The sequence below is a fragment of the Rhizoctonia solani genome, chromosome 14 (assembly GCF_016906535.1).
Source record: "Rhizoctonia solani chromosome 14, complete sequence".
Classification (NCBI taxonomy): Eukaryota; Fungi; Basidiomycota; class Agaricomycetes; order Cantharellales; family Ceratobasidiaceae; genus Rhizoctonia; species Rhizoctonia solani.
Genome location: NC_057383.1, coordinates 1,408,328 through 1,421,461, shown reverse-complemented (window position 1 = coordinate 1,421,461; position 13,134 = coordinate 1,408,328). Strand labels below are relative to the sequence as shown.

Here is a 13,134-nt window from a genome sequence, read left to right as displayed (position 1 = left end):
TGGGCCCGCAATTCCAATCATTCGGAACTGTATAGCAAAGTATTGATAATATGAGCCGGGCCTGAATTCTATTACCCTGAACCTCACCATTCACGGCAATAGCGGATGTATGTACGCGGAATATAAATGGATGTAGTCCAGGCCTGTGTACCTTTTAGTCGATCTGAATGCCACAGGAGTCGGTTGACGCTGAGGCACCGAAACAAGGACAAGTGACGCAGCCCAATAGTTCAAACGGTCTCTATTCGCCGCATGTATGATTGAGTAAAGCCAACGAGCAGAATTAGGTTAACTAGCGTAGACGATCCTCAATCGATCACTTTGGAGTTGAGCGATCAAACTCGTAACTGCGACATTAGGCACGGACAAAATCAACATCAAGTACTTCAGATTGTCAAGGTAAGGTCGCCTTGACTCATCTATAAATGCGACACATATCCCAGCTTCGGTTGACTTTCAAGAGGCAGAGTCAGGTTTGAAATTGGCAGTGCGCGGCAAGAATCCCCCATTGTACATCGCAACGCAAAGCACCTTCGAATTCTCGGTCCTCGATGTAGTGCTTCTTGCACCGTATACCCCAAAGGTACGGACAGTCCGAGCCCTAAAGTCCGAGCCCTAGGGTACGGATGTCTCTTAAGTAGAAAACCCACCCTTGGGTTCGGACCTTTGGCAAAATCCGACCCCAAGAATATCCGGACCCGGGGGCCGGCTATTTAGCACGGTAATTGTCCGGACCCTGGCGCTGTTCTAGCGCTCATGAATACTCATAATCCGCCGCCGAGGTTCGGATACCCAGCTGGTATCCGAACCCGGGGTGCGATTTATACTGTAATGCTCGGATAATATACTAAATTTTAATATACACGGTCCGATGCAATAATACAAACCCGACCCCTGGGTTCGAACAAGCCTATCCTGGGGTGCGGAGATACATGGTGCCGGGAAACTGAGAAACAACAGAAGCAGGGGAAAAGGATACATGAAATCACCAAAAATGTACAGCGAGTTCGAGACACATAGAGTCGAGGTCCAAGACACGAACAAGTAACGAAACAGCGAGAAAGAGAAAAAATGAATAATCGAGAGCGAGTCGCGAACCGGCCTCGGTTATTTCTTTTTGGCCGCGGCTCGCGTTTTCCTGCAAGAATACTATGTAGTACCCGAAAGCCGATGTTCTAAGTCTCTTACATCGGAACGGTCTTGCTCAAATCGAATTCGTTAACCATTTCCGACTTGGCTGCGTGTGAAGTCGTAGCCGACAAATCTTGTGGTGGTGGGCGGGGCTTCGGACGAATGCGGGGCTTCGGCACTGAGTCAGATGGCTCGGAGACAGGAGCAACGGCAGTATTCAAAGCCGCCGTGACTTTAGTTGAAAATCGAGGCAGAGGTGGAGGCTACAGCAGTGGATTTCTTCTTTGTCTTCGCACTCGCACTCTCCAGCTGCGAGACTTCGTCTTGGCAGTTCTGCGCCAAGAGTTTGAGCGCCCGGACACCTTGCGTCAATCTCCAGTGAGAGTTTTCGTGCTCAAGAAGAAAGTTAACTTACTTTCCCTTTGGTATGTACGCTGCCCTTTTGGCGCTTGGTTATCTACATAACGTAACTGATTGAGCAATATAGATATATGGGGACTATTTTGCACAGGTAGCAAGTGAATACTTGGATGTATGCGTGAGTATGGGTACCCATGGTCGATGATATAATGGACCTCCGTACTGGACATGGATGCGCGGTGAGTGATGCTGATGTTGGGTCAGAAGTGTCGTCCCGCTAATTAGTGGACCTAGCGCCTTGCAAAATACATAAATCCGAATGTATGACATGATACCATTGCTCTACAACGGACCAATACTGACCTGGCGCAGACGGGACAAAGGGAAGATGCGGCACATAGATACATCCACACTCAGTCGCACAACAAGCGTTTACATATTCTCACAAAGACATTGGTCACCCGAGTGCTTTTTGACAAAAACAAGGCTATTGGAGTTGAAGTGATCGGGAATAAAAATCAAGATTCAGCCGCAGATCAGACACCACGAAGGATCATCGCTCGCAAATTAGTGGTAGTTTCCTCCGGAGCGATAGGTACACCTATATCCTTCAGCGCAGCGGGGTAGGTGAGGCTACTCGGTTATCTAAGCTTGGCGTGGATGTGGTAGTCGACCTTCCTGGAGTTGGCGCGAATTATGAAGACCACAGTTCTTGCATGATTCCTTACCATGTTCCCGATGACTTAGAAACAATCGACCCGGTAATGGAACAAAACAAGGAAGTCCTCGAGAAATATCTTACGCAATTTTCATACGGAAAGGGGTTTTTAACGACAAATCTCAATGATGCTGGAAGTAGACTGCGTCCCACTGCCGAAGAGTTGAAGAACATTGGACCTGCATTTAATGAAGTGTGGAAGCGTAAATTCGAACAGGCTCCTGATAAAGTAAACGTCTCCACGTTGCTGAATTTGAAGATTATCTGCATACTAATATTTCCCTTAATAGGCTGTATTTGTGCAAACAATTTTGAATGGGTTTATCGGGTGAGTATATATAGGAAGCCCATTTAAGTTATTAAATTGCAGCAAACAGCCCTCGCACAGTTGTTCCTAAAGGATCTCGCTTCATGATGGTGGCAAATATCTTAGCATATGTGAGTATTCAAGTACGCTTATTATGCGGCTCTACATTTACTTACATTTTAATTAATTATGTATCTAGCCGGCATCTAGTGGTCATGTTTACATTACGTCAACGGATCCTTATTCACCCCCGGACTTCCATGCCGGATTCCTCGAAGATCAAGCTGATTTGGAAGCCCATGTTTGGATGTACAAGAAGTCTCGGTGCGAAGCCTTCAATGTTTACCTCACAGGCATATTTAGTGTTTTTCAGAGAGATATTCCGCCGAATACCAAGCTATAGAGGCGAGTATGCACCTTTGCACCCTAGATTTCCCTCCGGGAGTCAGGCGGCTTGTGTACATCTCGAAAAGGCGTACCCGCAGGGAATCGAAGATCTAGTCTATACCAAAGATGATGATGCTGCACTCGAGGATTGGGTAAGGGAGAGATCAGATACGACCTGGCATTCTGTAAGTATACTTCTCCTAGTATCCGAGCTCAAACGAACATTTAATCCAACTCCGTAGGTTGGATCAGTTCAAATGAAACCCAGAGAACAGGGGGGGTGCGTAGATCCTCGTCTAAATGTGTATGGGGCTGTCAATTTGAAGGTCGCAGGTATGTATATAGAACCTACATTAGTTTAATTATTTTCTTAGAATTGATCTGTAGATCTGTCTATTACCTTCAAATGTGGGGGCTACACGAACTCAACTGCGCTGTTGATTGGAGAGAAAGCAGCCTTGATAATCGCCGAAGACCTTGGTTTGAATATTCGTGAACGTAGTATCAAGAGTGGTGTAATTCCAGATGGCGCTAGCAGTAATAATAATTAAATAACTTGAAATATTGAGAAATACTGCGAATGGACTTTCGGGGGTCAATCGCAAGGTATAATAGCCAAATAGAGTCAGTTACATGACCCAAAGATAAGCTGATCAGGATGGTGCGTTCTTCTCCCCAATTGCTTGCACAATACATGCGTGATTTGCCCTACTATCACACCAGAGCATCTTGCTGTTACGTGGTGGACGCGTATCACTTGCATAATGTTGCCAATGACCTATACTTGCTACCAGATTCTCATACAGATCTTCGACCCCCTGGCCCAGTTGTCCCTGAGAGGTTTGATATAAATTGTTACATACGGAATGTGTATCCTTCTATACAGCTAGATCGGAGTAAGTGTCTTGATATATTGACTTGACTCTGCCGGCCTTCTGATAGCGTTACGCCACCACAACAAAGAAACTTTACTTTGCTATTCTCCCTGGTAGTTGATTTGCCACCTACCTACCCAATTGTGGGTCTTATATTATGAGTGGACACCAACAAAAATGCGAACAGCACCAATATCTGCGCTAATACATAAGGCAAATGTATTGATTATTGTAACGTCAGTCATCTAAAGCATTCTCAAAATGGTATGGCTCTGGAGCTATTGGAAAAACCCAAAGCCCAAACAGTATTGCTCCACCAAAAGCAGTACGCTTAATTACTCAAGGCAACTTAAGCCCAAGGTCTTCGGCTATTAGAACAGCGCCTTTTCTCCTATCATGAGAGCAATCGAGTATGTCGGAGACCCAACGTTGCTCGGAAGAATAGAGAGGTCTGGTGGTATGTATGAGTAACTATATGGCCCTTGAGAATGTCTATTACAAACCTGCAACCTCAAGTTTGTTGTTCCATACACGTTCAACCGGGGTCAACGCACCCCCCTTGTTTTTCAGGTTTCATAGGAAGAGTTCCGCGCACTACATGGTAAGTGAATTATCAAGCTGATATGATTGCGTGAGTAAGTTTTTTGTTGTACTGACTGAATGAAAAGTAGACTGTGACATCTGTCGAACGAATGATTCTATCGCTGCATCATCCTCAGGTGTGTAGATTAAATCTTCCTCTACCAAAGGAGGGGGCCCATCTAAACGAATGCAGGCAGCAGCGCTGTCTTTAGGAAATTTAGGATGTAACGGCGCATACTCTCCTCTATAGCTACGCATGCGACGGGCGCATTCTCTGAAATTCAAAGTTGCTTGATTCAATTTCAAAGTATCGGGAAGACCTATGGTTGAAGCTTACCGTGCCTTCTTATATGCCCATTTTTGAATCTCTACATCTGCCTGCTCTTCTAGTAATCCTGTACGGAATTTGGGTAGCAAGTAAGGATCGGTGCCGGTAATATGAATTGACCCCTTGAGAGAGGCTAGTAAACCAGAGTGAGTCTTATGTGCGTATCTACCCTATCCGAAGGCTCACGTATGTGCTATATTTCCGATCATCATGAAAACGCGATTTCCGGGACCAGAACGAGGTCTCCAGTGTGCGAGTGAGGGCCAGTACTTGATTCAAATCCTGGAGGAAAAGACTCACCCAGAAACCCATTGACACATATTTGTATAACTACAGCCTTATATGTTTGATTTGAATTATCTACAATATGCCAAATTACAACATGTCGACTTACTTTGTCCGGAGCTACCTCGTAATAGTTCTTCCAACGCTCGTTGAAGTCAGATCCCATTGCCTTCAGTTCATTAGAAGTCGGGCGTAATTTACTACCAGACCCCAGCGAAGTTACTAGTAAACATTCCCTTCCCGCGCTGGAATTCGGCTTGGTATCTTTCCATAACTTCAGGCTGTTGTTCCATCAGAGGATCACAGGTTTCCACATCTTCGGACACATGGTATGCCCAGAGGCATAGGGGATGATCTTCATAATTCTTGCCCACTCCGGTGAGATCCCCTACAACCTGGATACCGAGGTCAGATAATTGAATGGCTTCTCCTATACCGCTGCGTTGCAGAATAGTAGATGACCCCCAATGCGCCAGCCGACATGACTACAAGCTTGCGAGCAAATATTCTCCGATCACTCTGATTCGTATCTGGGTCTTGACCTTGATTCCTGACGACCTCAATCCTACAGCTTTGGTACCCTCAAAGAGAACTCGAGTCACCAGTGTCTCGGTCAGTACATGAAAGGCTTTGTTGTTTGACTGAGTGTGAATATACTGATGAGCTGCACTTGCCTATGACCGGTCTAACATTGAGGTTGAGCTGCTGAAAATTCGCCGCCAGGCACAACCCGACTTCTGCTTACCAAAGGATTGATATACTGTGCGAGTCTGCCCAATATTTCTTGTTAGTTTCCGGTTTTGTTTATAGGCTATTAGTATCAAGTTACCCCACAAGCATGGCCAGTTCGGAGGTCCATGAGGTCATCAATTTGGGGAATTCCTCCCGTAATGCACGCGTCTAAATATTCCTTTGCAACCGTTGCGTAAAAGGGCTGTATGCGACCTGGGAGCACTTGTTTTATAGCTACGTGTACGTCTGGTAAGGGAGATCGACCAACATTGATAGGACCTTTATATCCATGAGTGTTGCCCCCAGATACGGGATGATAGGTCTCAAACTGAGTGGGGATAAGACACCACAAATGTTATTAAATACGGGAGTCTTGCCTTCTGAAGAAAAGGAATCAGATCTTCGGAACTCCACCCAGGTGTATTCCAGTCATCAAAATCGCTAGGCCTTAGATTATTATAAAGCACCCTCACAGAATAACTCTACGCACGAAGAAGCTGGGCGTGCATATCTAGATAGTATGGGTATCAGTACGAGCATTCCCTGGAAATTCTGAAGTACGCACATCATTAAATTGATGCTTAATATCTTTACATTCAGCCCAGTTTGTTGCCATATGTAATTTACCTACCTCGAGCCTCCGCCCAGTATTCCCCCTGTGGTTGACAGAGTGATAATGCTCCGTGGTCGAATCACTAATTTAACGTACCAGTTACGACATTTTGTTCCCGACCATTAACCGCTTCTGACTCCTCTCCTTTCCAGAATATGCTTTCGTGAGAATCGTGAGCGGACTACAGTCAAAAATTGTGCTAAGATTGAGCTTACGCGTGGCCACTTTCAGGAGTAATTTGGGTTGGAAAGAGGGATGGCGTAAACGGATCGATCTTGGTAATTGTTGGGACCTTGTTCTACCAATAGAATTTCAAGATCCGGATTTGCTGAAGCCAGGCGTCCGGCTGCCACAGATGCTAGCAAAAGGTTATGGTTTAATTAAACAATAAGTTCGGTGAAGCTTATCCTATGCATACCAGAGGTACCACCTATTTCATTTTTGGCACAGTCAACTCAACAGCAGATATTGTGCGCACTGACCTCCAACAAAGATGATGTCAACTTCGGTAGGATGCAACGCCATATGTATGTTGTCGTAGAGGGAGAAGCGATATCGGAGACGGCGGTAAAGACTCCACTTTAATACAGTGGAATTAAAATACGAGCAATGAGCTTTTGAGTCCGAAATGGCAAGTTGCCCGACATCAAGAATTGATCGGTCAGGTCAAGTTCTTTGGTTGACGTTAAATCTCCTCTATTGCGCCGGGTATAACGAGCTTCCGGCTTCGTGTCATTGCCATATCTATATGTACGCACGATATCGATAATCTGTAAAAATGTAGTTGTACGAGATATCTTTGGACAAATGATCTGAGCCATAGTAAGAGTTTTGCGTATCTCGGAGCTTTGAGAGTACTCAAGTTGGCTTCGATACACAGGCAGCTCCTGGGAGCGCCCAGTGAGTAATTACCTCAATCTGAGGTTCCTAAACAAGTATGGTATCAATTCGACCTATTATGGGGCCCTGAAAATCTCGGGAGCACTCCGGGGCTCGCTATTGTCGGCGAACACTCCAGGGCGTCTAGTGTGACACGCGAGAGTGCTCGTGGAATGCTCCCAAGTGCTCGCCAAGCAATCCAGATCCGTCGGATCCTAACGAGGAGGTTCCCGAAACCGGAGCGCTCTGGAGCGCTCCTGAGTTTTTGGGGCCCCCGTAGAGTTTCTCCGCCATAGGGAAGCTCATGAATGATAATCCACACACATATGACTTGCCTTATACGATATATGGAAAACCATGGGGGTAATCTTATTTCGCATAAATTTAGTGATTGATATTAACCCGTACAATGTGATTACCAGACAATCTCGAGAGAAAGCCATAACCGTACTAGCAGAAACAGAAGCATGCATACAGAGAGCTCAAAGACATATTCTAAAGTGCATATTGGAAAACAGTCCAATACTGTAATGACCCACTCATGTAAATAACAGCGCTTCCTTGATTGGCTGACTTCGAACAACAACCCAGCATGGCGTCAAGGTAGTGAGGTGACCTGGAATATTAATTTTGCATGTAGGGAACTCCAACACCGTGAGGAGTTACGAGCAACTACCAATAAAGCACCAGTATATCACGTGACCTTCTTTGATTGTCGCTTTATAGAGTTATTTCCGCCAATAATGTTCCGTTACTTGAGCAATGAGAACTGCATGCGAATCTCAGAAAGGAAGAGAGCTCTATAAGACTAAAGAAGAAGAAAAACGCGCCTGATTACATCCCCAGCCATCAACAGAAGAACGATGTAGCCATGCCGAAATAAAACTGGCTCAGAAAGAGGAACACAGGAATTACATTCGATAATTGTACATCAAGTAGCCTTGCAGATTTCTGTGCATTCTACATCTTTACGACCAGTTCAATCCATTGTTACAGCAGTCCGCGCATTACTTCCGACTTGATCGAGGAAGAAACCAAACATCAAGACGTGCTCCAACAAGAACTGGGAGTGAGGGGGGAAGAGATCCTAATCATCCTTCGGTCATCTAAAACCTCAATGATGTCGAGATCTTCGATTGCACCCATGTAGTTTGGAAAATCTTGAATTGACAGCATACAAACAAAAAGTGAAAGAATAATCCTCGACCAATTTACTAGTTTTATCATCCAACGTCCAAATTCACTTTTTTCTATGCTGAATCAGAGGTGACGGTATTCTCGACACCGCTCTGGGGAACGCTAGCTCCCGGAACAAAAGCGCGTGTACATTGGGCCATTGTAACGGACCTATAACCATCCACATTGGATCACTCAATATCCTTAGCAGGAAGAAAGAGGCTATACGCACGCTCTGGAAATAGGATCCGTCTGGTAGAAGTTCTTGATAACCTTCTCGAATGGCCCCCTTTGCCGGCTTCCTTACTCTGCGCGAGCAGGTTCAGCCGACCTGTGCAACGCCCGTCGATGTCTTCTCGGCTACATCATATCTCACCAACGTTGGTGAGATATCCCACATCCTATCGCGCAAGGCCAACACATCGTCATACGGTAGCGGTGCTTGAACAACCTCAGACAAGGCCCTGGATAGCAGCCGCCCGATTAATCATATTGGGATCGAAGTGATCGTCGATCATGACGTACCTGATAATCTTCCAATCCTCGCGGGAAGCGCCTGGTGGGGGAACAGCTGCACGCCCTATCTGGGTTCGCCTCGGTGTGACCCACGTCGTGCTCTTCTCGATATACGCTGCTCCGGGTAAGCATACATCGGCAAGTTGTGGCCTACATCTCCGTGGTGGCCCTGGTAAACGACAAAGGCACCTGTGGGATAGAGGAAGGAGAAACGTCGTCTGCGTTGAGTAGGTAGATGAATTTAGGTGTGGTTCCAGATGAGGAAGCTGCGGCGTATCCAACATCATAAGCCGCAGCGCGAGAAGCCGCCTGGTAAGTCGCGATTGAGTGCATGTGTTGGTAATTGCAAATCCGTATTGAAGCTCACCCGCTGAAGGACGTTAAGACCATTCCATTCTTCGCTGAGGAAACGCGTCTTTTGCTTATCACTGGACGCATAGCGGGCGATAGTGGCCAAGACCTGGCTTCCTGCGGGAGACTCGGCGACGGCACTGCCAACCACGATGAGAGGCTTTTTAGCATTTGCCCAAACCTTAGCAAATTCGCCTGTAGATTGCGATTTCAGTATAGAAACAAAAATTGTACTTAGGGACTGGTGCTTACTGTCTGCCTTGCCACCAAGGAAATTTTCTAGAGCGGCAGAGTCTTTACCGAGCCACTCATGGCTATAGCTTAAGTCCGCCTCCTCACCGATCAAACCAACCTCGACCTGTTGACCCCACATTAGCACTCAATCATAGACCGTGATGAAAGAGGCGTACCTGAGCATGCAGCCAGCGCTTCCTTATCCTTGAGTTCATAATGCCTCATGCCGAGGGTTAGTTCCCACGAGCAGAATCGCATCCGCCTCGCTCAGTCCCTGTATCGTCGAATTGAACAGGTAATTAGAGCGAACATCTATACTATGGCTTGGTACACCAGTAGATGTCGCATCAGTGACGAGATTATCGGACCCGAGTCGGTTGACCAAGTCCTTGAGCGCGACGAGGGCTTCGGTGTCAGCCAATGCACCTGCTACAGCCTGGATCTCGTCTGCTTGCGCGCCACTAGTCTTCAATCCGTCGGCAATCGTATGTAGTGCTTCTTCCCAGCTTGCACTGACGAAACGGTCCCCTTGGCGAATGAGGGGTGTTGTGAGTCGTTGGGTTCGAAGACCGTCATATGCGTATCGGGTCTTGTCGGAAATCCACTCATTGACGTCGTCATTGGTTCGGGGTTGGATGCGCATGACCTGATAGCCGCGCGAGTACTCGGATGTTCGAGCCTACTGCATCGAGCACGTCGACTGACTCGGTGTTCTTGAGTTCCCACGGGCGTGCATGGAACGCGTACGGCTTGCTCGTGAGTGCACCGACGGGACAAAGGTCGACGATATTTCCGCTAAGCTCCGAGTTCAAAACCTTCTCAACATACATTCCGATCTGGAGGTCATTTCCACGCCCAGTAGTGCCCAAATCCTCCACCAGCAACATCATTGGCGAAACGAACACATCTAGTGCATTGAATGCATCGATTCATCGAAGTTTTTACCAGAGGACCAAGCTCCTTGTTCTCGACAGCACGCTTACCAGCGATTTCATGGAACGGGCGCGATCAGAACCGTAGCGCATAGACTGGTCCTGGAGGTCACATTCACCACCTTGATCACAGATCGGGCAGTCGAGTGGGTGGTTAGCAAGGAGAAATTCCATGACACCCTCTCGGGCTTCGTGGACAGCGGGCGTATTCGTGAAGACTTTTTGTCCAGGCATAGCGGGCATGGCACTTTATAAGGGTAAGTTACGAGTTATATACGAGATACCTCTATTGTACTGACCATGACGCTACAGGCTTGGGGGATCTTTCTACTTCGACTAGACACATGCTGTGAATTCGATTCGTAAATCAACGAATAAGGAACGCTGGCGACAACGAATCACATACCGGCAATTACCAGCGATCGCCAGACTTTATGTATCCTGTTTCAGCCCTGTGGTATAATTATAGGATTTGATAACATGCTCACCGATCATGGTAGCAGAAGCTGCAAATCAATGCATCAACATTTGGGTTATCTAGATGTCATGGGCAGACCCACCGTGGAACGTTCGAGCCTGCTGCCTCACACGCTTGTATCAATGCCGAGCCTACAATAAAAATCACAGTTAGTTAATATGGTCATTATCACTTAATAGTGTGATGTCACCCTGGGGAACCGTGACCTCTTTCCCATCGACAGTTAGTGTGATGTCCTGCCTTCTCGCTGACGACGAAGCAAACGTTCTACGCGCGACTGAGATAGCAGATTGTAAATAAGATACTGGCATATCTATTAGATATATCACCTTGGGCGACAAGCCTCTGACTTCGGCCAGCGAGGACGCTACACGCAGCATGGCAGTAAGTAGTAATTACGATCAAATCTCCAACCGCAATCCAGCCGCCTCCATTGGCCGGATGCAAACCTGGATCTCAGGACCGCCGATCCAGACCCTGATTTAAGCGCCGTGCCTAAGCATAACATTCAAGTTAGCGTTTGTGATCTTGCTCCATCCCTACCAAGAAACCGCTCAAACTCGCATAACCTTTGAGAACTTCGAGGTTCATGAGTACAATATGATCTCTTAAAGTAACTATGTCTGGCTTCATTGAGCTCAAATATTTTCGTATAGAAACAGAGGCAATACAGAATCACTTTCTTGCACACTATTATGCTTTCTTTGTTACCCATTCTTCGGGCCGTGGATTTCCTGTCGACTTTTGTCCAAAGGTGGCTCGCAAAGTTGGAATATAAAACACTGACCATGTACTGCCATCTCGCCTCCATCGACTGTCTCCACTGTCTAAATATCCTGAAGCTTCAGTTAACGAAAGAGCTCATTCATTTGGATGCACAATATACTCAACATATTAATAGTAGTACGGGTAGATTGGGTGTAATTCAGTGAGCCCTCTCAATATTTGATGAACTTGACCTGTGAGTCAGTCGTTGTCATGTATGCTGTGTGGGCTCTGTACACGATACAAGGAGGGGGGCCTGTGGCCGCCCATGACTGCGACCGTCCGGATCGAAGGCTTGGGGTGGGCAGAGAGCCACACAGGGTGGAAAGATGATATGAATGTACATACAGTAAGATGAACAATTAAATAAATAAATATATGCTGGAAACTTAGGGATGGCAGGTGGGTGCTAAAAAATGCGAGGACGGGCTGAATCTTCGCGCTCCGTACGCATAGTATGGAATAGTATCTGAACGACTCACGTGAGTGTGACCTCCCTCAGTCAAGTACTACACGTGATGCCTCTGCGCGCTGCGGCTCACATACCCATCCTATTCTCACGAATTTGAAGAACAGGCATTTGATTGCTGAAACTCCCCGTTTTGAACAAGATACTGCCTAGCCAGGAGCTAGATTGAGATAAACGGTACTAATATATTGCTATAGGTTTGTCTATTACTTTGATCATCGCAATGTCATAGATTAATAGCTTTGTCAAGGCAAAAGCATCCCTTGGATGGGACGAAAAGTAATTATCCTGAAGAGCATCGACATCGACGTACCGTTCAATTACAAAACACAGAATCGTCGTGGATGTTCTCGCCAAGAGGGGTCGATTGAAATTTACTGGGATGGTATTGATGACTCAACTCTATGGATGAAAGAAGGAATGAGCACATGGACCCAGAAAATTTACTCAAAAAACCATCTAACAGGTTGAATTGGATGTGTGTAATGTTGGCGCCCATGTGGTTGTATGCAGAGCTATGTGGCGTTTAATGCATCGGAGCCTTGTTCTAATTTATCGAGGGCCAGCCAAACTATCCGATCAAATTCCTTGGTATATTGGCCCATTTGTCCAATCAGGGCAAGTCAAATGACCGGAGCAGAAGTAGATATACATAGGGCTCGAAAGTACTGGAGATGTATCTGTTACTGGGTAGAAAGGCCCAAGCACCACAAAATTTGACATTGAAGTGTAAGAATAACATCAAATGGCGGCTGAACCGCAGCGCGCGGAGGATCCACATGAGATACTTGATCGAGACACGGAGGTTCGGTCACGCGAGTCGCCTGCATACGACTCCATCTTACTACCTCGAACACTCCACCAAGCGCGTGGCATTCTATGGCTTAGCTTTCTAACTTACCGCCCACCATCCCTAGTGAAAATACAAGGCTGACATCCATAGTTCTCTGCCACCCCCAGCCTTCGATCCGGATGATCGCTCTTAGGTGGCCCGGCGACACCCCTAGACCGCCAAA

At 46.6% G+C, this 13,134-nt stretch overlaps 2 protein-coding genes across 2 annotated transcripts; one reads left to right on the top strand and one right to left on the bottom strand.

Moving 5' to 3' along the window:
- Positions 1-1,685: 1,685 nt before the first annotated feature.
- RhiXN_11061 (GMC oxidoreductase) lies at positions 1,686-3,454 on the top strand (the record flags this gene model as incomplete). The annotated part of the gene is made up of 10 exons (XM_043330876.1): positions 1,686-1,730; positions 1,786-1,812; positions 1,864-2,064; positions 2,106-2,438; positions 2,500-2,537; positions 2,587-2,647; positions 2,716-2,840; positions 2,890-3,088; positions 3,146-3,236; positions 3,291-3,454. The coding sequence occupies 10 exons, from the start codon at positions 1,686-1,688 to the stop codon at positions 3,452-3,454; spliced, it is 1,284 nt and encodes a 427-aa protein (XP_043186221.1).
- Positions 3,455-4,149: 695 nt separating this feature from the next.
- RhiXN_11060 (NADH-ubiquinone oxidoreductase 78 kDa subunit) lies at positions 4,150-11,264 on the bottom strand (the record flags this gene model as incomplete). Its single annotated transcript, XM_043330875.1, has 22 exons — positions 4,150-4,229; positions 4,282-4,336; positions 4,436-4,634; positions 4,698-4,821; positions 5,197-5,411; positions 6,337-6,361; positions 6,415-6,476; positions 6,534-6,616; positions 8,705-8,837; positions 8,899-8,957; positions 9,079-9,198; positions 9,257-9,435; positions 9,493-9,598; positions 9,651-9,668; positions 9,719-10,120; positions 10,158-10,310; positions 10,458-10,653; positions 10,706-10,753; positions 10,813-10,836; positions 10,895-10,912; positions 10,967-11,015; positions 11,075-11,264. The coding sequence occupies 22 exons, from the start codon at positions 11,262-11,264 to the stop codon at positions 4,150-4,152; spliced, it is 2,538 nt and encodes an 845-aa protein (XP_043186220.1).
- Between the last annotated feature and the right edge of the window lie 1,870 nt (positions 11,265-13,134).